The sequence below is a fragment of the Scyliorhinus canicula genome, chromosome 13, assembly GCF_902713615.1.
Source record: "Scyliorhinus canicula chromosome 13, sScyCan1.1, whole genome shotgun sequence".
Lineage (NCBI taxonomy): Eukaryota > Metazoa > Chordata > Chondrichthyes > Carcharhiniformes > Scyliorhinidae > Scyliorhinus > Scyliorhinus canicula.
In genome coordinates, this window is record NC_052158.1 from 103,145,279 (window position 1) to 103,171,214 (window position 25,936).

The 25,936-nt window shown below is 44.1% G+C and overlaps 1 protein-coding gene across 1 annotated transcript in view; it reads right to left on the minus strand.

The window, feature by feature from the left end:
* The window catches only part of kcnab1a (potassium voltage-gated channel, shaker-related subfamily, beta member 1 a), a 319,323-nt gene that overhangs the window by 144,588 nt on the left and 148,799 nt on the right, over positions 1 to 25,936 (minus strand). Inside the window, exons 3-4 of the mRNA XM_038815181.1 lie at positions 4,360 to 4,397; positions 584 to 663 (exon numbers count right to left, since the gene is read on the minus strand). Of these exons, the coding sequence (XP_038671109.1) occupies positions 584 to 663; positions 4,360 to 4,397 (118 nt within the window). The remainder of the gene's footprint in view (positions 1 to 583; positions 664 to 4,359; positions 4,398 to 25,936) is intronic.

A 25,936-nucleotide genomic window follows, 5' to 3' on the forward strand; every position in this document is an offset into this window, starting at 1 on the left:
CAGTGAGATCTCATGAATCTGAGGAAGTTCATTTTCATTCTGAACCATGTTAGAACCTACGAAAGTCCAAGATCAATTTGAAAGTTGAACTATCTTTACAGTAAGGATATGGCTTCAATCACCTGGCCATGATTCGAACCAAACGAGCAATATTTCATTCATATATTCTTATCGATGGGACAATGGTTTGATCACTGTTGAATCACAATGTAACATCAGTTTCTGGTCTATACCATTTTTATTCAGAGGGGTCAGGGAGAAACAGTAATTTCAGACTGAAAATTGTCATTGCAGCTTATAGAATAATTATGCACAGGTTGTGAAAAAATGTTAAAATGCTGCATTTGTATAAAATAAGCATCTGAACGTGAAAAAACATACAAAAGGATTTTGTATAAAGGGGAAATTCTGCAAAAAGAATTCCACCATCTGAAAGGTTTTGAAAGTCTGGGCCTGGTTTTTAAATATCTGTTTAATGATAAAACCTCAAATGTAAGAATTTGATACAACCTCGGTAGTTTGGTGACAGTGATTGCTTTTCTTTTGTGTTATGCACAGTCTCGGAGTGAAGCAGTTCACTTACTTGCCAGCTGCGTACACCTCTGCTGTATCAAACAAATTTATTCCATGTTCATAGGCAATTGTCATCAACTGCTCAGCCACCTGTAAATACAAAAGACAGCTGAGCTCTGCAGTTCTGAAATGTCTGACTACTTTGTCTTCAGAAAGTGTTTTCCATTTTTCATTCAGCACTTTTCCTTCAAGCATGGGATTATATTTCCTGACCAATGGCCCTCGGCAGTCATGTGCTTGGCAATATCTGAAATGTCGTTGCTATTTCGTAGAAAAAGGAGGAAGCAAACTTGAGACAGCATGAACCATCAATCAGTTTAGTCTCCTTGCCAACTGCCCCAATATGTCCTTAATTGTTCGATAGCCAATTCTGGAACTGGCTACCAGTTAAATATAATAATGTAATACCACAACCAGCTTGTTCTCTTCCTTCGTAAAACAAGGAACTACAATCAGTAAATTATTATAATGGCTTCACCAATACCAGCTATGTTATATTACACTTTGTACTATAAGACCATAAGACCATAAGACATAGGAGCGGAAGTAAGGCCTTTCGGCCCATCGAGTCCACTCCACCATTCAATCATGGTTGATTTCAACTCCATTTACCCGCTCTCTCCCCATAGCCCTTAATTCCTCGAGAAATCAAGAATTTATCAATTTCTGTCTTAAAGACACTCAATGTCCCGGCCTCCACCGCCCTCTGTGGCAATGAATTCCACAGACCTACCACTCTCTGGCTGAAGAAATTTCTCCTCATCTCTGTTCTAAAGTGACTCCCTTTTATTCTAAGGCTGTGCCCCTGCGTCCTAGTCTCCCCTGCTAATGGAAACAACTTCCCTACGTCCATCCTATCCAAGCCATTCATTATCTTGTAAGTTTCTATTAGATCTCCCCTCAACCTCCTAAACTCCAATGAATATAATCCCACGATCCTCAGACGTTCATTGTATGTTAGGCCTACCATTCCTGAGATCATCCGTGTGAATCTCCGCTGGACCCGCTCCAGTGCCAGTATGTCCTTCCTGAGGTGTGGGGCCCAAAATTGCTCACAGTATTCTAAATGGGGCCTAACTAGTGCTTTATAAAGCCTCAGAAGTACATCCCTGCTTTTAACTAATGTGTCGTTACTCGTTGCCTCGTAGTCCAGAATGGCCTGATGATGATGCAATGATAAAGAAATCACCAATCTCTAACTTGAAGCAAAACTAATTTATTGAATAACGATTAAATTAAATAGAGTTTGCACACTCTACAGAGCTATAACTATTAATAAAGCAAGACTGAGTCTGTGAAACAATAATCTATGATTAAGCATTTACTAATAAAGTAAACGTGCTACTTCTCTCTAATCCAAACTAGTCCTGATCTATCTCTCTCCTCTGCTAACACTACCCAAGATTCCCTGAGCTTTGATATTTATACTGGGAACTGGTGGTGCCCTCTAGTGTTTGAATTACACTGAGATGTAATAATTAACCCTTTAGTGTTATGCCTATCTATATATCATTACAAGCTAGGTCACTAAATAGCTGGATATTCCTCCAGCTATCGAATTGGATGATCAGCCATGATCATAATGAATGGCAAAGCAGACCCAGAGGGCCAAATGGCCTCCTACTCCTATTTCTATGCTTCAAACTCCAACCGAAGGTAAGTAGGTAGACCACTGGGATTAAAAACAGGTCTGACCCCATCCAGGCAGGCACCTGCATATTACCAGCCAGAGACAATTGGGAGGCTGGTGCTGGTACTGTCACCCAATTGAGAATGGAAGCCTGCCTCCAAGAGCTGTCAGCCTAATCAGCAGAGGCAGTTTTGCATGCAAGAGACTGGACACAGAATTCAGCATCACACTTGGAAGATTATCCTTATATGCTGCAAGAAACCTTTTGATACCTTAAATTGAATGCTATACATTGAAACACTTTTTAATTTTAATTCAAGGAAGGTCAGTATGTATTTACAGTGGCAATATGAAGTTAGTTTGCTAACTGAACGAAAAGAGAAAGAGACTTGCTCAAGAAAACCATGCCTCAACAGGGTTCACCTCATTCACTGGAGTTTAGTGAGTACACTCAACCACTTCACCATTCAATCCAACTACATGAGTGGAAATCCCAACCTGATCATCAACATATATTCCAGAAAGGAGAGTTCCTGAAAGTTACGTCGCTTTGCTTCTCAGGAATTGTTAAGATCTCCACTCAATTCCTTGATCCCACTTCAAGTAACATGGAAATCCACAATTGAGAGTTGAAACCGTACTTAATGACCTATCTGAATATTTAAATTACTTATCCACCATCTGCATGGGCAGTCCATGTTGGCCTTCAATCTCACTCTGGGCAAATCCTGAAAAGGGCAGGATGATATAGGGATTCTGATCAGACGTCACTTTTAGACGGTTTAATGCCTGCATACACCCAAACCCACCTCCCCTTGCCTGGGAAAATTCCATCCAAGACTAAAGATGCTTATTTTTTCGTGATAAACCCATTTTCAACTGTATAATCAAACTGCACCAGGTAACCACATTTCATTACAGCAAAGAATCATTTTAAAGGAATATTTCTAAAAAAAAATACATTGAGACACGGCTCAATTGTTCTGCTTCAGGCATGTGTTACGCTCAGAAATATGCAATTAATTTGAGTGGAAACTTCTCAAAGAATAATTTCAGCTTCAATTTGCATCCAGATCACTGATTGCATCCAAAGCAGATGGCTACAGAATATCCCGAATATGTTCTAATCTATGAAAACAATGTGTTAGTTATAAACAGCTTTACTCCATTTGTTCTGAATTGAGATCTTAATTTACTTTTCCAGAAGTTAATGTAGTCTCCATTTGAAGTGCATGTCTAACCTCAAATTTTAAGACATTGTAAAATTAATAAACTGAGTCAGGCACTCACTATATATTTTCTTGTCTTGCTTGTAACCCAGTCTAAATATTGCTGTGAGCCGCACCTCTGGTTCATATAAGGAAGAATTGTTTCATTATTTTGTGTTCCTCTCCACAAATGTCAATGAAAAAAGACTGTTGTTTGGATGCCAACTTTGTATTAAACAAACTGAATTTTATCTGAAACAAACTCATGGCAACTCATATTCGAAGGCCCGAGGATGATAAGAAAACTGTTAATGTATCAGCATACAGCCTGAATAGTAGAAAGTATCTTGTGCTATTATCTTTCTGACAGAGTCCCCAGGATAGAATAAAGTAATTTCATCCTGTCAACAGCCACAACCTGTATCTTACTCTCTAAGGTGACTAGCAATATTATTGCATAGGGATATGGTATTGAGATAGAGGATCAGCCATGATCATATCGAATGGTGGAGCAGGTTTGAAGGGCCGAATGGCCTATTCATGCTTCTATTTTCTAGTTTCTATCATCTGCAAACCTGCCAACAGAACTGTAAAATTCTGCCCAATTCGTTCTGCAGAAACCACGCCTAGTGAGAGTAGGCATAGGTTGTGTGTGTACTGGAACTTATTCACCTTCAACCTCTTGCTCCCTATCCATTAGGTTACCCAGCAATCCTTCAGCGAAGTTGCTTCTGTTCCACCTCTTTAAGCATGGGCCTCTGTTCCACCTTTACCGGTGCAGATACGTGCCAGAATTGAGAGAACTCCTTCACTTGGAATTGTACATTTCACTACAAATACAAATCTGTTTCATTTACAATTGCTTCAGAAATGTTAGTTCCAAATATAACAGAATGAGTTAATTCTTCAAAAATTGCCACACTCTTAAATGAAGAAAACTGTTCTTACCTCATCAGAAATCTGACCTCCAAATGTCACCCAGGTTCCTGGAAAGAAAATAATAAAGAAATATACAGTCAAACCAAATGTTACTGAAGGTGACATTGATTAAATGAGCTGACAGTTTCACAAGGTATTTTAGAAATACAATATTCAATTAAAATGACCTAGTATTTACATCATATCACTCAATTATAATGTTTATCTTTAAATCCCTCCCTGTCCTTGCTCCTTCCCATCTTCATGTACACCTCAACTGTACAATTCCTCTCCTCAAACTCCTCATGCCTATGGCTGTGAACTTACAGCTATCTGCCCACACCATTGTCCTCCAACCCTTTCCCGTCCCATTACTGGCAGCCATTGCTTTCAGTCAACTGGAGTCTAATCCCAAAAAGAATTTTCGGAAACAATTACACCACAAACTTCTTTTTTGGTAACCCCTAATCTTTTCAACTTTTGTGCAGCACTCATTGTTAATCACGGGCCATCTCAGTCTTGGGAGAAGACGAGGACATACTATAACAATTAACCCAATCCAAATGTAAAGATGGCTGTCATCAGAGAGCATCCTTCATTGTGAGACTGTTACTTTACCAGTTTTTCATATCAGCTATACATTGGTATAACTTGATTCTAATACATCATGCAACAAAGCTAAGCATAATTAAACAATCCTACTGCCTCTGTGGTTAGTCTGTTCATTACAGTGCTACATACTGTTATGGATGCCTGGTCAGCTCTCAACAGTAGTAAGATGCTGGACCAGATGCCATAACGCTTTTAGGGTTTAATGCGGCGCAGAAAGATCGATTCATTCTTCGAGTGATAATATATGAAATAGGAGTTATTTTATAACAAACTTTATTAAAACAAAACAAAAGAAAACAATATTTAAATTTTTACTTAGCTAACACTAACAAATTACATGCAGTTTCTTAACCTTAAAACACTAGCTCCCATTAGACAACAGGTCCAATAAACATACAGCTCTCATTCCACTTACATAGGCAGGCAAAGATGATACTTTTATTTACAAAGCAATTCTCTGCCGTAAGCCAAGTTCCTTTAGAAACCTTTTTGAAAATCTGTAATCTGGAGCAGCTTTCGGCATGACCTCACTGGGTGACCTCCACAGCGTTCTCTGTCTCTCACTATTCAAACAGCATATCCTCTCTCTCTCTCTCTCTCTCTCTCTCAGCTCCACCAACCCCCTCAAACAAAAGTTCTGCCCTGAGGTGGTCAGACTTGAATTTATTCTCATTATCTTGGCTGATTGCCCATTCTTGTTTATATAAAATGCTATTTATATGCAACTATCCTTTGTTGATGGACAAAAAGGTCATCAGACTGTGCAAATAAGGTTCTCCTGAATGACAACAGATCTTGAGTGGACCATCCTGTGTATTCCCACTAACAAGGTTAAGTCTGAATGGGACAAGATAACTCAGGCTGTGGGTGTATCTCCCTGAGTCTGCTGCGAGCAGTCATTTTAACCCCTAAACTGCCTGCTACATCTTGGACCGCATTTCTGGACCAAGATCTTCCTATCTCGACAATAGCTAACCAAAACTTGCTATTCAGTGCGACAGATATATTCCCTACCAGAGATCCATGGAACTATTGGTTAAGAGTCAAGATTAAAGACGAATGCTGAGTGTTGTGTGACAACCATGTCACTTTCCACTGAGGCTCCTCAGTGCAGACTCTTACCACAGAAAGAGATTAAAATGTTATACATATTTTAGAATGACAATTTATTGGGAACTTCAATTACCATTCTGAGTACGCTTAGAGACACTTGCTTTATGTGTGGTCATCTCAGGCAAATTAGGACTTTTAATTAGTACAGAGCAAAAATAACACGGATTAGAATTAATTTTGAAAAACTGTCTCTTCCATGCAGACATTTTGAAAGAAATGTAGCTGCGTTTGTGTCCAGGAAACATGTCTTCAAAACAATTTTACCAACCACACAAATGCTTCAAGAGCATACAGCAAGGAGAGAAAACAAAATCACACAAACCTTCATAGACCCTTTCATGGATCAAATTCATTTAGTTTAGGTCCTAAAGGTAATGGCGCATCAAATGCATTCTAATTCTCTAAATTAATTAACCAATATTCCAGAATGCTTATTCATTTCCCCGATTCAATACTGACCTGCTTCCCTCTGCACAGAATATTGCACTTTAACCCTAGCAGCACATGGGCTACTGGATGGAAGTACTCCCCACTCTGCCACCATAAGCTCATTGGAAGTGTGGAAGAACTCTATTTCTGTGCTGCACTTCCAGTGAAATTATGATGGAGGTGATGGTACTGTAAGGAAATTTCCAATTATGGGGCGGGAGTTTCCTTGCGCAGCAGGTGCGATGCCACCGGCGAGAATAATAGGAAAATTCTGTCCCTTTTCCCTCAAGGACAATTTGATTATTTCAGACAATATTTAACGTTATAGATTTCTGTCTTGTTTCCAACCAGATTTTAACCAAAACATTTTTTTAAAAAGTACTATTGTATTTGCAGTAAGCGTTGTTCCTGTATCCATAATTATACTATTTCTTCAAATCTCAAGTGCTGTTTAAGGCTTATTAATTTTGAAAATGAGTCTTCTAGATTTATAGTTGTAGTCTAATTGAAATAATTTGTTTATATCTACATAATCTATGCTTTCAAAATGAAGGCAGGGAACATACCTCTCTACAGGGTGTGCTTAAGGTGATAATTGATGACACTAACACCCTGTGTGGAATTGTCAATTCCCTATTAAATGAAACAGGCAGCAGTCTATGTTGAAAATTTAAATTGAACCATTTCTCAAGACACTGGATAAGATCATCGCATTCTTTTGGGGCAAGCACATGGTGCATCACATTGAACATTTCAACTACTGACCACCAACCAGTCAACTATGTGTTTACTAACCCAATATATATATACTCGAGAATCAACATCACTGGAATGAAAATTCAACATATGGACTGAAACTTTGCTGTCATTAGTGCATTTGTGAATTACCTATACATTATAAACAAAAGCATTTTACCTCCATGGGGGCTCCGTGGTACTCATTCAACACCCTGTTGCTAACATAGATGGGAATGCCATGGACATGAGAGAGAGGTCAAATGAATGTCTTTATCCTCTCATGCAGAGGCATGTTGAAACGCAGGACGTGGTCGATGTCCCCAATCCCTCAGTTTGTGTCCCATTGTATACCTAACCGGCAGTGATCTCTCACGATTAATGCAGAAAGTGAGTATATGCTACATTCTAATCATTGGAGGGGGGGGGGGGGGGGGGGGGGGGGGGGGACATCCAGAACAAATGAACACACACTTGCACACAGACACACACTCACTCACGCACACACACACAGACTCACAAACCAGCGGCTTCTAGCTGAACGGGCTTCAGGGAGCTGAGGTTTGTTCCTCGCTGCTTGGTCAGCCGGCAGCCTTGTTCTTTTCAGGTTGGAGCTAATCATCCGACTGCTTGTTTCTCAGTTCTCAACTGAATATAGAGATTTCAAATTGGCTATTGAGTCATAAGTTCATAAGATATGAGAGCAGAATTAGGCCATTCGGCCAATCGAGTTTGTGCCACTATTCTATCATGGCTGATATGTTCCTCATCGGCTACCTACAATGTTACAGCCCAAGAGCTGGATTGTGAAATCAGACAGAGCGTCTCCTCCCTAGAACACATGACCTAGGAGCAGGAGTAGGCAATTTAGCCTCCAGAGCCTAACACCCTCAATGTGATCGTGGCTGATCCCATCCTGGCCTCAACTCCACCGTCCTCCATAACCCTTCAATCCATTACCAATTAAAAATCTGTCTAACTTCCTCCTTAAATTTGCTCACTGTCTATAATCTAAGATTATGACCTCTTGTTTTAGAATGCCCCACAAGAGGAAGCATTAGCTCCATGTCTACTTTATCCATACCTTTTAGCATCTTGTATACCTCAATTAGATCTCCCCTCATTCTTCTAAACTCTAGAGAGTATAGGCCTAAACTGCTCAATCTCTCCTCATACAACAAACCCCTCATCGCTGGAATCAATCTAGTGAACCTCCTCTGAACTGCCTCCAATGCCACGACATCTTTCATCAAAGAAGGGGACCAAGCCTGTGCACAATACTCCGGGTGCAGTCTTACCAATGCCTTGTATAGTTGCAACAACACTTCCTTACCTTTATACTCAATTCCCTTTGCTCTAAATGCCAACATTCCATTTGCTTTCCTTATTATCTGCTGCACCTTCATGCTCGTTTTCTTTTATAAAAAAAAATAAATTTAGAGTACCCAATTCATTTTTTTTTCCCAATTAAGGGGCAATTTAGTGTGGCCAATCCACCTATCCTGCACATCTTTGGGTTGTGGGGGCGAAACCCACGCAAACACGGGGAGAATGTGCAAACTCCACACGGACAGTGACCCAGAGCCAGAATTGAACCTGTGACCTCAGTGCAGTGAGGCAGCAGGGCTAACCCACTGCGCCACCGTGCTGCCCTCATGTTCGTTTTCTGTGCCTCATGCATGAGAACACCCAGATTTCTCTGCATCAGAGCACGCCAAAGTCTCTCACCATTTAGATAATAAGTTGCCTTTCCATTGTGTTTGACCAAAATACGTGACCACACACTTATCCATGTCATGTGACTTCTCTCCGCCACAATGATTTCAAAAGGGATGTTTATCTGGTGTCTGGGTCTGGTGTCTGTTTTATGGCCTATAATATTAGCTTCCAATAATTCACCATTCATGCTGAGGATGGGATTCTCCCCTACCCGGTGGGGCGGGGGGTCCCGGCGTAGCGGTGTGGCGCCAACCACTCCGGCGTCGGGCCTCCCCAAAGCTGCGGAATTCTCCGCACATTTGGGGGCTAGGCCCGCGCCGGAGTGGTTGGCGCCACGCCAGCTGGCGCCAAAACCGGCGCCAACGGCCTTTGACGCCCGCCGCCCGGCATCGGGGCTGGCCGAAAGGCCTTCACCGGTTCGCGCATGCGCCGGTGCGTCAGCTGCCATGGTGGAGGCGCATGCGCCGCTGCGTCAGCTGCCATGGTGGAGGCCGTGGCGGAGGCGGAAGAAAAAGAGTGCCCCCATGGCACTGGCCCGCCCGCCGATTGGTGGGCCCCAATCGCGGGCCAGGCCACCGAGGGGTCCCCGGGGTCCGATCGTCCCGCGCCCCCCTCTGGACCCCGGGGGCCCACTCGCGCCACCAATCCCGCTGCCACCAGAGGTGGTTTAAACCAGGTCGGCGGGATTGGCCTCTCAGCGGCTGGACTTCGGCCCATCGTGGGCCGGAGAATCACCGGGGGGGGGGGGGGGGGGGGCACACTGATCAGCGCGGCGCAATTCCCGCCTTCGCCAATTCCCGGGCGGCGGAGAATTCCGGCCACGGCGGGGGCGGGATTTACGCCGGCCCCAGGCGATTCTCCAACCCTGCGGGGGGTCGGAGAATTTCATCCCTTGTTTGAGCGAACCATTGTCTGGGCAGATCCTGTGACTTCTCTAGAGAGGGAAGCTTATAAAGATGCAAATAATTGACAGCCCAGAAGTAAGATGGGTGTGTTCACACCTCTGCAGGAATAACAAGATTTGATCTCTGCTAGTCCAATAGTTTCATGATCATGATGTGCTTACAATAGGTTGTGGAGTTCCACAAGGATAATAGTGGTACTCTTTTCTTCTTGTAACTCCTATTGGAAGCTTTCAGAACAAATGTTCCATCCTGTGAGTTATGTGATCTATAGCAACCATTTTTTACTTCAGGAAAAGTTCATTTTAAAAATAGCAAAAATGAATACAGCTTGACGTGCACAATTTAGATGTATTTCATGTCAGATTAACAAGTCAGGGAAGCATTATTAAAATTATTTATTTTTCAAAGATATTGGGTGGAATTTTAGTCTCTGGAACCAAGTCCTGTGTTGGAGCTGGAATGGGGAGAGCTTCCCACTATGGAGGTCACTGTAAATTTATGCCATAATGCGTGATGCTGGCCTAATTAATTGTGCAGCTGGGGGTTTTCCAACATATTTCGTATCAGGGTGGGCTTGATGGCCCGTGCCTTGCCATCACATCTGGGTGGCATACTTAAAGGTGCCTACACATCAACTGACCAACCATTGAAGATAGAAGATCCACCTTCTAGAAGATCCTGAGCTCAGAAGCTCTCCTGAACTCAGAAGATCCATGTCATAGATGCTCCACTCACCCACTGGTACACATGTTGTTCCAGTGTCTGGTTGCTGGAGGCCCCCATCCATCCTTCCAATCTCTGCAGGTTTCCCCAGCCCTTCTTACAGCTAAGTATGACATTTGCATGCCATGTTGGTCAAGAGGAGTTTTGGACTGGCGTGAAAACCCACTGGCGATCTGGTTGACTAGGCAGGTGGGGGCAATATTATTGGTTGAGCCTTCATCAGCATCATGTTAATGGGATAAAACAGTTTCACACCAGTTTCTAGCGGGAATGGTGACCCACTAGACCAGGTACGTGCACACATCACTGCAGTCATTTTTACGCCAGTGAGAATCTGACTTTTCACCTGCTGCTGCCTTGCCTTGCTCTCCCACCATTCAACTGCAGTCTTGAAAATTCCACCCGTTTATTTTTGCATTTTATTGAGCTGCGCCTTCCCACATGTCATTGGTGAACATGGAAATGTACAGGAGGTCACTCTCTCACAGCATTCACATTATTGTGTTAGGGGGGAAAAAGCTAATTTTGAGGGATTTAAATTTGTATTGGTGAACACGAGAAAGAAGGTGTCATTTTTAAGTGGGTTTAATTTAATGTTTCTGTGCCTGGAAGGGTAAAGTTTTATTTTAATAAACATTTTATTGAGGTATTTTCGGTATAGTAACAGCAACAAAATAAACATTATACATGAAACCATAAACATAGTGCAAAAGCCATTTACCTCTCGTACAGGTCCCACCCTTATTGACCCCCTACTCTCATTTAAACTATTCCACCCCCCCCCCCCCCCCCCCCCCCCCCCCCCCGTCTGCTGACGATTAATTTCCCGCAACGAAGTTGACGAACGGTTGCCACCTCCGGGTGACCCCTAACTGACCCTCTCAAGGCGAACTTGATTTTCTCCAAACAGAGAAAGCCAGCCATGTCCAATAGCCAGGTCTCCAACTTTGGGGGCTTTGTCCCTCCATGCTAATAGTATCCATCTCCGGGCTACCAGGGAAGCAAAGGCCAGAACGTCTGCCTCTTCATCCTCCTGGATTCCCGGGTTTTCTGACACCCCGAAAATCACCACCTCTGGACTCAGTGCCACCCTTGTTTTTAACACCGTGGACATGACGTCCACAAACCCCTGCCAAAATCCCCTAAGCTTTGGACATGTCCAAAACACGTGGACATGGTTCGCCAGTCCTCCCGCACATTTTGCGCACCTGTCCTCCACCTCAAAGAATCTGCTCATCCGGGCCAGTGTCATGTGAGCCCGGTGAACAACCTTAAATTGTATGAGGCTGAGCCTGGCACATGTTGCAGACGTGTTGACTCTACTCAACACGTCTACCCATAGACCATCCTCTATCTCACCTCCCAGCTCCTCCTCCCACTTGCGCTTCAGCTCCTCGGTCTGCGTCTTCTTCAACTCCATAGCTCCTTATAAATGTCCGAGACGCTCCCTTCTCCTACCCACCCTCTGTAAACTACCCTGTCCTGAATCCCCCTTAGCAGTAGGAGTGGGAAGGTTGACACCTGTTTATGAAGTAAGTCCCGAACCTGCAAATACCTGAATTTGTTTCCCCTTGCCAACCCAAACTTTTCCTCCAATGCTCTCACACTCTGAAAGCTCCCCTCTATGACCATATCCCCCATCCTCTCAATCCCTGCTCTCCACCATAACCGGAACTCCCCCGTCCATATTCCCCGGGGAAAAGCGGTGATTATCACAGATTGGGGCCCAGACCGATGCTCCAACTGCTCCCACATGCTGCCTCCACTGGCCCCAAGCTCTCAAGGCTGTCACCACCACTGAACTGGTGGAGTACCGTGCCGGCGGGAACAGCAGAGGCGCAGTTACCAACGCCCTCAAACTGGTGCCCTTACATGAAGCCGCCTCCATGCGCACCCACACCGACCCCTCCCCCACCACCCACTTCCTGATCATGTCTATATTAGCCGCCCAGTAATAGTTGCTAAAATTTGGCTGTGCCAGCCCGTCCTCTCCCCGACTCCGCTCAAGCATTACCTTCCTTACTCGCGGGGTCTTGCCCGCCCAGACAAAGCCCGTGATAAGGGTAACGTTTTTAATTAGTTTCATGTTTGCATGTGTGAGGGTTGGTTAAGTTCCATTTGGGTTTCTATTAGTGGTTAGAGAGGGTTATGGCATGAAGAATAAATTGAAACGCATAAACATGTGGGAAGTGCTTAGCAATAGGAGGCCATAGTACAGCATGGTAGCACAAGTGGATAGCACTGTGGCTTCACAGCGCCAGGGTCCCAGGTTCGATTCCCTGCTGGGTCACTGTCTGTACGGAGTCTGCACGTTCTCCCAGTGTCTGCGTGGGTTTCCTTCGGGTGCTCCGGTTTCCTCCCACAGTCCAAAGACGTGCAGGTTAGGTGGATTGGCCATGATAAATTGCCCTTAGTGACCAAAAAGGTTGGGAGGGGTTATTGGGTTACCGGGATAGGGTGGAAGTGAGGGCTTAAGTGGGTCGGTGCAGACTCGATGGGCCGAATGGCCTCCTTCTGCACTGTCTGTTCTATGTACTAAATCTTCCTTTGTTCTTAGTTTTGACAGGAAGCCAGTTTGCTGAAGAACGAACAGCTCTCAACTCTGCCAAGCGATGATGGACAGGACAGGGGTGTTGCAAAGAGGTAGGCTTCCTAAAGTACAAGTTATCAGGGAATTGGGACAGATAGATGTCTAAGAAGTCTGAACTTAAGAGAGCAGAGACAAAGGTAATGTTCAGAAGAATTCAAGGAAGAATGAACAAGGTCCTTTGATTAGAGTTAATCATAATAACAAGATTTAAAATCGGACAGCAGACCCAGAGGTAGATGAAACGTTTCATGTCATTTTAATATCACCTGGGAATCGAAAGTTAAATCAATTGTGAGCAGCTTGCACAGCAGTTAAGACAAAGAAATCCTGAAGGGGTTGGTGTGAAATCTTGGACTGAATTCGCTGTTAAAAGTGGAGTGGAAATTTAGTTTGAAAGTGTCACTTTAAAACCTGGACTGGATTTCTGAATGCAAACCACTAAGGGAAAGCATGATTATGAGAGAAGATTTTAAAACGTGTTTTTGGGAGTGGAGTTTGGAAATTCATGTGATCATCATCTGGAGGATTCGGAAAAGAAATCCACAGACACTAACTTGGGTTCCGAGTGGAGTGTGTCTATCTGGCCAGAGTCATCATATGTGCTTAACTGGGATTGTGTGTTAGTGAGAACATTATAGTTTAAGATGGACTTTGTAATCCATGTTAATCTTTAAATCTGGGTGTATTTGTTAAGCCAAGGGAAGAGTAAAGGAGTATTGTATCATAATCCAACTATTCATGTTCAATAAATACTTTTCTTTTCTTGTTGTTGAAACCAATTAACACTCTTGTGTTTCTGTTCCTCCACATTTTATAAACAAAAAATAAAAATTGTCTTTTAAGCCAGGATCTTCCTGTCCAGTTATAACATCAACTGGGATTGTAATAATTAATATTCATTTTATTAATAATTTACAATTGTTATAAATCATTTTATTGAAATGTAGTTTGACCAAAAATACATATTTAAAAAGCAGTGCAATTTAATAAGTTCCCTATGCATTCAAAGGAAGACCAATTTCCATATTTTGTCAATACTTCATGATTTTTTTTATACCATTAAAGATTTAATGGTGTAGATGCAATGATGCAGAATAAGGAAAAGAGAATTGCAGGAGAGGATTATAAATTGAGACAGCAAGTGCTGCCATGGAATGCCACAGAGCCAAACTCCAGATTATCTGTCGGATAGATGGCAACAGCACAACACAGAGAGAACCATTCACTCCTCGCTCACCTACCAGATTTTCTATCCTTTCCTTTACTCTGGAAGGCACAGTCTCATCCTGACCCACAAGAAAGACTGGTTTAGCTCAGTGGGCTAGACAGCTAGTTTGTGATGCAGAACAAGGCCAGCAGCGCGGGTTCAATTCCCGCACCAGGAAGAAAAGCTGGAGGCGTGGCGGCATTGATTAAGGAGTGCAGTACAGTGGTGGAGAAAGAGGATGTCCCACAGGAATCAAGGACAGAATCTGTTTGCCTTAAGCTAAAAGAACAAAAAGGGTGACATTACATTGGTCAGTGTAGTCCAGTGTTTCTTTTGGAAAATAGGAGACAGGTTTAGATAAAGGATCTGGATCGGCGCAGGCTGGGAGGGCCGAAGGGCCTGTTCCTGTGCTGTAATTTTCTTTGGTCTCTTTGTTCTTTGTTCACAGTTCCAGAACCATCAGGGGCCTTATCCAAGTCTCCATTTGTTATGGATCATGGTGAAGTGTTAAGAGGGAAAACTTGAATTGTTGTTTTATGGGCAAACACAACTGTCAAAGTCCACATAAGGGTCAAACAAAGAACAATTAGATGAAGAACCAGTTAACTTTATTTGGTGGTGTTGCTTGAAGGACTCATGCTGGCCAGGAGGCAGGGAGAATTCGCCTATTACTTACGGTAGTGTGACAGTGGATATTTTACACCCATCTGTGAGGGTGGATAAAGATCTCATTCAAAAAGCGGCACTTTTGACACTGCAACACTGAGATGTCAGTCTGGGTTATGTGCTGAAGTCTGAGACTTCATTTAATGAGCTACTGACTCAGGGGATTGAGTGCTGCCACTGAGACAAGGCTGATACATTTGTCGTTTGAGATGGATAAAGATAGGTTGAGTGAGTGGACACAAATCTGGCAGATGGACTATGAGGTAGGAAAGTGTAAAGTTGTTCACTTTGGCAGTATGAATAAAAAGGCAGAACATTACTTAATTACTGTTGGATTAAACAGAACAGATATGAGGTGCGGTGGGATCCAATTGCTCTCGTGCATGAGTCACAAAAGGTTAGTATGTAGGTGTAGCATGTAATCAAAAAGGTTAATGGAATGCTCTCATTTATGGAGAAAGGAATTAAACATAAAAGTAAGGATGCTTCAGTTATACACAGCACTGGTGAGACTGTACCTCAAATACTGTGCTCAGTTTTGGTTTCCTTATTTAAGGAAGGATGTAAATTTGGTGGAGGCAGTTCAGAGAAGGTTAACTAGATTGGTAGCTGGAAAGAGCGGGTTATCTAATGAGTATAGGTTGGAAAAGCTGTGTTTGTTTCCATTAGAGTTTAAAAGAGTGAGGAGTGAGTGATTGAAGTATGTGAGATCCTGAACAGTATTGACAGGGTGGGCACGGAAAGGATGTTACCTCTTCATAGAATCGCTAAAGTGCTGAAAGAGGCTATTGGCCCATCGAGTCCACCCCGACCCTCTAAAGGAGCAGCCTATCCAGGTACACTCCCCCGTCCTATCCCCGTAACCCCACCTCACCATTGGATATTAAACGGTAATTTGGCATGGCCAATCCACCTAACCTGCACATCTTTGGACTGTGGGAGGAGACTGGAGCACCCGGAGGAAACCCACACAGACACGGGGAGATTGTATAAACTCTACACAGTAGCCCAAGTTTTGAATCGAGCCTGGGTTCCTGGTACTGTGAGACAACAGTGCTAACCACTGTGCCATCATGCCACCCTCCTGTGGGTTAGTCCAGAACTAGGGAGCACTGTTTTAAAATCAGGCATCACCTTGTAGAACAGAGATGAGGAGAATTTCTCTTTGAAAGTTCTGCGACTTTGCAATTCTCTGCCTCAAGTTGATGGAAGCTGGCTCATTGAATATTTTTAAGGTGCCGGTCGATAGATTCTTGTTAGGGAAAGAATCAAAGGTTATCCTAGATGTTTGTGTGGAACTCAACACAGGCAGATCAGCCATGATCATATGTGGACTCGATGGGCCTATAGCCTCTTTCAGCACTTTAGCAATTCTATGAAGAGGAAACATCCTTTCCATGCCCACCCTGTCAATACTGTTCAGTACCCAATGGCCTACTTCTGCTCCTATTTCTTACATTCTTATAAAACTATTGATTACTGCATGGTCAAGCCACATCTTGTTGTTTATGTGCTCAGCGTTTTCCACCACTGAGTTTGATAATATGCAATCAATGCGCATTTTGTGATGCAAGAATACAATGCTGAACTGTAAAGTGTTATGGACCAAGGTTTAGAGAACCCCAAAGTGCATCATGGAGTTCACCTGACCCACAACTTTTAATAGATTTTGGTTATGAGGAGCACATGGGCCCACTTTACAGGTGTGGTGCAACAGCGAACAAAGAGTATTTTAAACAAAAACAATGTTTATTCTATGAATTGCATTAACATTTTAAAACACACACAGTAAATATCTTAGCAACCATCAACTAAAATACACCCCCCAAAGAATACAGTACTCTATAAGTAACCCTTAATCTTTCCTTCCATAAGACAAAGGACCCTTTTTAACACAGAGATCAGGTTTAAATTTACTACTGAGAGCAGTTAACACTTTGAAATCCTCAAATGATCTGGAGACAGTCTTTAGATTGCAGAGAGAGATCCTTATACGGCTGCTTGCTTTGCCTGCAGCTATCCAGCTCTCAAAACGTAACTAAAACACACTGTAGCTGCCTGCTCAAAAATGAAAGTGAAAGACAGACAGCCTAGCTCCACTCACTCTCTGACATCAATGTAGCTATCTGACAAACTCCCATTTCTTAAAGGTACATCCACTACAGCTATTTAATAAACACCCAGTTCTTAAAGGTTCTCTCACATGACAAAAGTATTAAAAACATGTTTGAGGACTAAGGGTACTCACCGTCGACAGACTCAAAATATGAAAAAGAGACAGATTCTAAATGGTTGATATGTTTGTTACAGTTTCCACGGTGCTCCTTTGATTATTGTCTCTAACGTTTTCTGAATTTGCCTTATAGAACTGTAATCATATCCAAATCTTTTTGATTTTTCTCGGAGTCCTAAATTCATTGGGTTTTCTAAATTCATTGGATTTTGAATATTTAGCAACACGAGGCCATTTTTCTTTCTACTTCCCACGACATTTTCTTATTACTTTTCTCCTCAGATTCAGAAAAGTTAGTGGAGCTTTTGCCTGAATGATCACTCATGGCAACTGATGTGGAGTGGTCATAAGTATAGATGTGAATGAATAATTATTAAGAAATAATCTAAAGATGATGAATTACATCAGCAAGGTTTTGAAAGGCCATCAACTGAATGAGGCAGCGAAACAAGCTGTATGTTTTAAAAAAACAATTTCTGTGCACAATCTCCTTACTATTCATGGTCAATAATGTGGAACAAATTCCCCAAGGCCCAACATAATCACTTCTTGATCCTATTTATAGAATTGTTTCTGGAACAGTAGCTGTTTATTAGAGTAGAAAGAGTCTGGCGATTGGGGGCGAACCGGGACTGCTGATTGGAGGCACCTGTGCCGATCCCAATATTCCTGGTGAATAGCGGGAGCCGTCAAAAACTGGTTTGGCGTCGACCCACCTGACGCAATTTAATTCATGCCCTCGCAGAGCGTGATACAGATCAGCATATTTAAATTAGTCATTAAACCCAATTTAATATGCACAGCCCATTCGAGGCAGGAGGCTCCAAGCTCCCGAGATTCAACTGCCCATGCGGGTGCAGACTGAGGCAGGCGCAAGTTAGTACTGGTCTCCAAAAATGGAAACCAGACATGGTGGCCTCGCCTCGGAGGCCATTGGAGCTCCCTTGTGATCAGGGACAGGGCAGCATCCTGGCACAGTCTACATGGCACTCCCCAAGTGTGTTTGGGCTGTCAGGGGCAGAGGGCCTCTGGTGAGCGGAGCTCCTTAGTGTACATAACGGGACTATGTGCGGCCGCACATTCCCTGCTGAGGCCCCTTATACAACACAATGTGTTTCTCTGCACTGCGAGCGCTTGGAAACACACGGCTAAATGCGCTCACTATGGGACTTTGTTCCCAATTAGTTGAATCACGACCATAGTCTCTTTTTTGGAGAATTGTGCCCTAGATGTTTATTCGAGGGGACAGGGGCTGTCCCTTCCAGGGACAGCAACATAAAGCCTTCTATACGAAGGTATTAATAGTTGTTGCCTTTTAAAATACGAACAGACTATTTCTCCATAAACATGTGCTTCTTTGGCCCATTTTTAAATATATATTTTCACCTGTACTAACAGGATTCTTCATGCGCCATCTTTAATGTGGTTCCTGGAACATTGCTGACAGGGTTAAATTAATCCGCTTATAAATAATGATTTATTTTAAAAGAGAAACAAATACATCTCAAATAAAGGCTCAAAGGGGTAATTCTTTGAGCAGTTTTACCCGGCTTCTGTAGATGCTAAAGAGTTTCCAAAGTGTCCATGATAGGGTTTTGAGCTGCAACATTGGTTTAGCCCATGTTTAGTGCAAGATTCCACCTCGGGAAAGAATTACAATTCATACGAGGAACAGTTGCCCGGAAGATCATTAAGTGATTAAATGCTAAATTGTTTACTAACATTCATTAATGAGGCTTACAGCATTTTGGGAAGTAGCACTTGAACTTGCGCGCTCTTTCAACAGTGACCAATTGCATAAGGCTAAACAAGTTATTGTGGAGGATTTCAAGCCCTATTTAGCAGCACACATACCTTCCAATTTGCACCTGCTGCTGGGGTTTTGAAAAATACCTTGAAACACATCGGGGAAACTTTCTGGGATGATTTGTCAAGTCTATGCCAAAATTCGATAGAGATTTATTCTGCATATTCTCTGAAGACTTCACCTAAAAAGAGTATGTGCTGAGATAATCTACTTTATAGGAGTCAGCAACAGAAAGGGAATATTTGGTCACAGGCATCTTGCCAGGGATCTACCTTGGTCTGCAGGAGGCGTAGAAGGGGATGAGGCCTCTGGGCATCCTCCAACAGCACCTCCAGTGCTAGGTCAAACAATCTGTGTGCCTTCCCCCTCGCCTTTAGGTAATCCTGGAACATGCCATTGTGTGTCAGCCATCACTTACCACACCTTCCTTAGAGGTTGGTCCTTGGAGGCAAATATACTGCTCCATGGTCCATCTATTCAGTGTTTTATTGCTGAACCTCGAGACATCAATTTTATATCTTAAGGCCAGTTTAAATTATAGTAATCAGCAATTAGATCCAAAATTACATTGCTAAAATCAGACTTTCAAACAAGTGTTTGTTTACGAGCAGCAGTACTTATATTTGAACTCATCCAATTAACCCACTTAAACCTTTATCATCAGATGACAAATGGGTGAAAGCTAATTTTCACCTTATCGCCTGGTTTCTTATGGTGAGCCAGAGGGAGAAGCAGAAAGTATTAGGAGAAGGTTATCCAAATAGTTATACAACTTTAATAATAATCAGTGCGACTACTCCAAAACCCTTCAAAACCTTTGGCATTTTTATTCAACGATCCTCGTATTATTTATTTTGAAGAAAGGAAGTGGAGATTTCCCCAGTGTCCTGGTCAATATTTATCCCTCAACTAATGAAATAGATAATCTGGTCATTATCACACTGTTGTTTTGGAAATTGACTGCTGTGTCCTACATTACAACAACAGCAACTACAGTTTTAAAGCATTTAATTGGCTCATAAGCATTTCGGGACACAATATAAATGCATGTCTTTCCTTCTTTCTTTAATACCAGTTTAAGCATTTCTGAAAAAATAAGTTTTGTCAAAGCTTTTAATCTTGCACTCATCAGGACATTGCAAGAATACCAATATCAGGGGAAACAACTACTTTATACTGTATGAGAAGAGTGTGCTGATTCGTTGGCAAGTGGACTCTGATTTGTAAAGGCGTTGCCATGGAGAATGTACCAGTTGATGGTGACTGAAGTTAACCACCAAGCATTATTTGAAAATTTAAACCAAGCACCTTGACTGATTGGTCAAGGCACTGCCCTTCTAAATGAACCAGAGAACCACTTGAGGTGTAATGTGTAGACAGGTGCAATGTCTGTCTGCAAAGAACAGAGCCAAGTATTGATATATGTTGCTTCAGTTCATGCAAACGTGTTACACCATGAGCCCAACTGACAATCTTAAATTGGTTGTCAGCATAATTCTTAGCACACTGAGGATTATTTGACAAATTCTCTCCAATTGCAGAATCACATCTAATGTTGGACACTGGTTGGGTACAGTCTGCACTGTTCCAGTTGTGATCAACAGAAGGGGCATGCTGTTTTAGACAACCTGCTAATCCACAACCTATATATACCTTGCATCCCACTTGGCACTGAAATTCATATACCATCTTACTTAATGGCATTCACCACTAACAGGATGCTGCCATCAAAAGACGTCCTGCCCATCATACACTTTTACTGCTTTTCAAAACAAACCTTGCACACAATGCCAGAGCACATAGGGAGTTGCAAATCATGAGCCCCTTGCCCAAAACCCTGCACAACCCAATTAATAGCCTCTGGAGTTTTCATATAAACTGCCAGTCAAAGCATGGTACTGAAAATTATTGTAAGTTTATGTTTGAAAACTAATAATTTTATCTCCTGATTATTGGATTTTTTCCTATCCCATTTGGATAATGAATATAGACTGTACCCGTATATACATTCTGCATCATTATAATACTGCTCCAGGCACCCACAAGATAACTGAGGTGGTCATGCTTCTTTTGGAGTCTCTCAGGATCAGCTGAAGAGATACGGAGCACCATTGCCTTGAGGCACTGGCCTCTCCAGTGTCAAATTGAACACTGCTGATGTACTCACAGGCAGCCATCTTTTCTGTATGCTGACTGACTGAGACATTGATCATACCTCACTATATTGTATAATTGTTTTACTGCCATTGAGGGCCATATAAATGGCCAGTAATATAGTCACTAGTTGAAAGGATTTCAATATTTTTAAAAATGTACAATTTTGTACTTATGGTGTCAAGTTCTTCAGCTACTAGGAGCTACTTTCCACCGTTTTAGATCCAAAAGTGCAATGTACATATTTATATCTAAATTTCAGGTAATCAGACCATTTCCTTACATCTGTTACTTTCTGCAATTAATATTCCAATTTCCAAAAAAATTAGAACGGCCAGAGTTCATAGAATTTACAGTGCAGAAGGAGGCCATTCGGCCCATTGAGTCTGCACCGGCTCTTGGAAAGAGCACCATACCCAAGCCCATACCTCCACCCTATCCCCATAACCCAGTAACCCCACCTAACACTAAGGGCAATTTGGACCCTAAGGGCAATTTATCACAGCCAATCCACCTAACTTGCACATCTTTGGACTGTGGGAGGAAACCGGAGCACCCGGAGGAAACCCACGCACACACGGGGAGAACGTGCAGACTCCACACAGACAGTGACCCAAGCCGGGATTCGAACCTGGGACCCTGGAGCTGTGAAGCATTTGTGCTATCCACAATGCTACCGTGCTGCCCCGTGTTGCATTTCCTTACTAGCGGGACAGAGCTGCTATTGCAATGAATGTAGGAAGGAAATGGCTAAAATGAATGGGTATCAGCAGGCCCGCTTAATGGTGGGTGGACAAGGAATCTTTGCAATAATGGTTGACATCTGTTTATAGGGTATAGTTTGTGGCCAGTCTCACTTTTTTCAGGCCAATTTGCCCAAAATCAATACAAAAGATTGTGACATTTTCAGCACAAATAACATTATGCACAAATGGAGTTTCTGCGACCTTTTGCATTAGTTGACAAAACACGTCTCTGGAAGTCGGCAAAATTTGCCACGGCCAGAGATAAAACTATGATTATAATTTTTTTTAAATAAATTTAGAGTACCCAATTATTATTTTCCAATTAAGGGGCAATTTAGTGTGGCTAATCCACCTACCGTGCACATCTTTGGGTTGTGGGGGTGAAACCCACGCAGACATGGGGAGAATGTGCAAACTCCACGCGGACAGTGACCGGGTGCCAGGATCGAACCTGGGACCTCAGAATCCCTATACCTGAACAGGCGCCGGAATGTGGCGACTCGCCGCTTTTCACAGTAACTTCATACTTGTGACAATAAAAGGTTATTATTATTATTATTATTATTATTTCTGAACCCGATCAGACAGAAACTCGGCTACTTACCTTCCTATGATTTTTTGGGCCCATCGTCTGATGGAAGATCCTTTCAAAATCATTGCAGAGCAACAGCGAGCAGTGGAGAGAATTGCCAGAGTAGCCATTGCAAAAGCTGCTGTGTTTTAGTAAGTAGGGAGTTTAAGCTTGTAATTCTCTGGCTGTTGGGATTCTCTGGGCGAAATTCTCCGACCCCCACGACGGGTCAGAGAATAGCGGGAGGGCCTTCCCGACATTTTTCCCGCCCTCCCGCTATTCTCCCCCACCCCCCGCCCAACTCCCGACCCGAATCGCTGCCGCCGTTTTTTTACGGCCGGCAGCGATTCACAGCTGTTCGATGGGCCGAAGTCCCAGCCCTTTACGCCGTTTTTACGAACGGCAAACACACCTGGTCTGGCTGTTCGTAAAAACGGCGTCACAAACTCGCTTTTCATAACCATGGCACCGATTGGCACGGCAGTACCACGGCTGTGCCAAGGGTGCCATGGGCCCGCGATCGGTGGGCACCGATCACGGGCAGCGGGCCCGATGCCCGCGCACTCTTTCTCCTTCCGCCGCCCCGCAGTATCCATTCGCGGGGCGGCTGAGGGGCAACCCGGCCCGCGCATGCGCGGGTTTCGCGCAAATACGCGATGACGTCATCCGCGCATGCGCGGGTTGGAGTCTTCCAATCCGCGCATGCGCGGCTGACGTCATATGACGCGTCAGCCGGCGCTAACTCCGGCAAGCGGTCTTAACGATATTCGTTAAGCCCGTCATGCCGGAGCCTACGGCGTCGGGCTGCTAGCCCCGACCGGGGACCAGAATCGGTTCCCGGTCGGGAAGGGGTGCGCTGGCGTCAAACCCGCCCGGGTTTGACGCCAGCTTTACGATTTCTCCCGTTTTGGGAGAATCGCGCCCTCTGTTCCTGCCGGCAGCACTTGTTTCCTGACGGCATGGGGTGGCTTCAATGGGAAATCCCACTGACAAGCGGCAGGAGTAGAGAATCCTGCTGCCAGTGAACGGCACACCACCAAGACCAGCGATGGCACGCCGCCAAGAAACACGCAGCTGAGGGATGGGTGAATCCAGCCCCAAATGTCCCCAAACCACCTTGAGAAGCCACGGAAAGAAGGTGAGGTATAGAGTGGGTGAGAGGGTAGAGTGGCAGGTGGGTGGGTGAGGGAAGAGGGTGGGTGAGGAGTCAGGTGAAGGGTTGGATGGTCTGGGGAGGTAGTCAGTTGGTCGGGAGGGCATAGTCAGGTCGGGGGATAGTTGACTTGGGTGTTAGTAAGGTGGTGGTTTGGAGGTTGGGGGAGGAGGAGTATTCTGGTAGGATAGGGTAGAAAGGTAGTCGTTCCAGGGCATAATCGGATTAGTAGCTTGATATCATATCCTCGTCAGTGTGTCCTGCAATTAGTAGATTTCATCTTTTTCTCCCTCTGTTGGTGTGTAAACTTGTCTTGTGTGGAATCTGGAGGTGTTGATGCAATGGTATATGGGCTTCCACCCAACAAACGCTTGTGCTGAGCATCTGTTGAGTATGAGGCCAACTCCATGGGTGTGGTGTTCGACTTACCCAGAGCAGAGGATTATCACTCTTACTGCTGATTCATCCTTGGTCTATCCACCAAGCCTTCAGCGTGGTGTTCCTCAACAGATTGAAAGCAGAAGTAGACAGTACTCTGCAAGAACAGGCAGAGCCTATCAGAAGCCACTTATGATTAACCTAATTGATTTCACGAAGGCTTCTGATAGAATCCAACCACAGCCACTCTGGTACATCGCAAAGACAGTACAGAATCCCGGAGTGGCATGTTAACATCTTCAATGTCTTTCAACGTGACTGCAGCTACTGCGTCAAGAGAGGCATGGGCACCATGGACTCCAACATCAATTTAGGAGTATGCCAAGGCTGAATACCCTCCCCATTCCTGTTCCTCTTTGTTCCTGATTTCATCATGAGGAAGGCAATAGTTGGCGCAGGCTTTGGCATCCAGTTGCTGGACCTGAGGATTTTGCACACAAAAACAGCTCATTAGCAGAAGTACTGCAGGTGCTCCAAGTCATGAGGTGCGGTTTAACCACCGCGTTGCACCCAGCATGGACCCGGGCATGCCGGTTAAATAGCGGGTAACGCTAAATTCGAGATCCATGTCGGGGGCAAATCAGTTTGCCATCGAACTGGCCAACTCCCGATGATGAGTTCCAGATCATGGCCAGACATGGTGAGCATTTCATTCTCCTGCGAGGACAAAGAAAGGGCATTGTGAGCCGTACACTTGATGGATCGGGGGGTGCCCATTGCAACATGTGTGGGCACTGCACCTGGACACGAAGGGGTTGTGCTGGTGGGTACCAGGGGATGCTGCTCAACAGCGTGAAGATCAGATGTGGAGAGCGTGCGAGGTGTCAGCCAGTGATTTCTGGAGGGGTTGGGGGGGGGGGGGGGGGGTGGTTGGAAATTGAAGGGGCGACAGGCGGAACTGATGTCAGGAGAAGTGGTGGTAACTTATCCTTGCAGCTCGGAGGTGGTTGGTCTTCTTCTTACATTGGACAGTGGTCCTCTTGGTCATGCTGACCGCCGCTGTCACTGCCTCCCAGGTGGCATTGGTGACCCCCCTACCCCCTATGGGGAACAGGCTGTCCCTTCCCGCCTCCACAGCATCCAGAGGCCGGGTCAGGTCAGCATCACCAAAGCAAGGAGCATGTCTGGGCGCTGCCATGCTTGTGTGTTGACTGGGAGAGAGTGGTGAGGGAGTGTTTAAAAGCAGCTTCTCCTTGTTGGCGGCTAGACGCTGAGGCGCGATTCTGACAAATCAGATGGCGAGGCAGCCAGTAATGGAGAGGAATTTGTGGGGTCTGATTTACGGCACTAAATGCCATTAAATACAGTCCTTGATCTCGACAGTGTGACCATCGAGAGACACCCCGCCAATCACGCCCAAAATGTCACTTGGTCCATCATCATCCGTCTGGAGTAGCAGCATCAGGGTTGGTCAATACATCAGTTGCAAGGTGACCAGAACAATGATTACAACACGGTTTTCCCACCGCAATCGGGCAACAGAACATAGAGGACATCGACCACTTCCTCCATCTTGGAAGGAACATCACCAGGGACGGTGATGTGGAGATCCATGCCCACACAAGAATTGATAAAGCAGCATTGGTCTTCCAGTTGCTCGACATGGTCTGGGCATCCAGCACCATCAATACAATCATGAAGCTGTGTGTCTAAAGTACCAACTGCAATCTATGTCAGCGAGACATGGAAAAGAACAGCAAAAACGTCACACAAGGTGGAAGTCTTACACATCACATGGAGAGACAATATCCCTAATGAATATGTGCTACAGAGAAATTGTCAGAGGCACCTATGAAGCATTCTGAC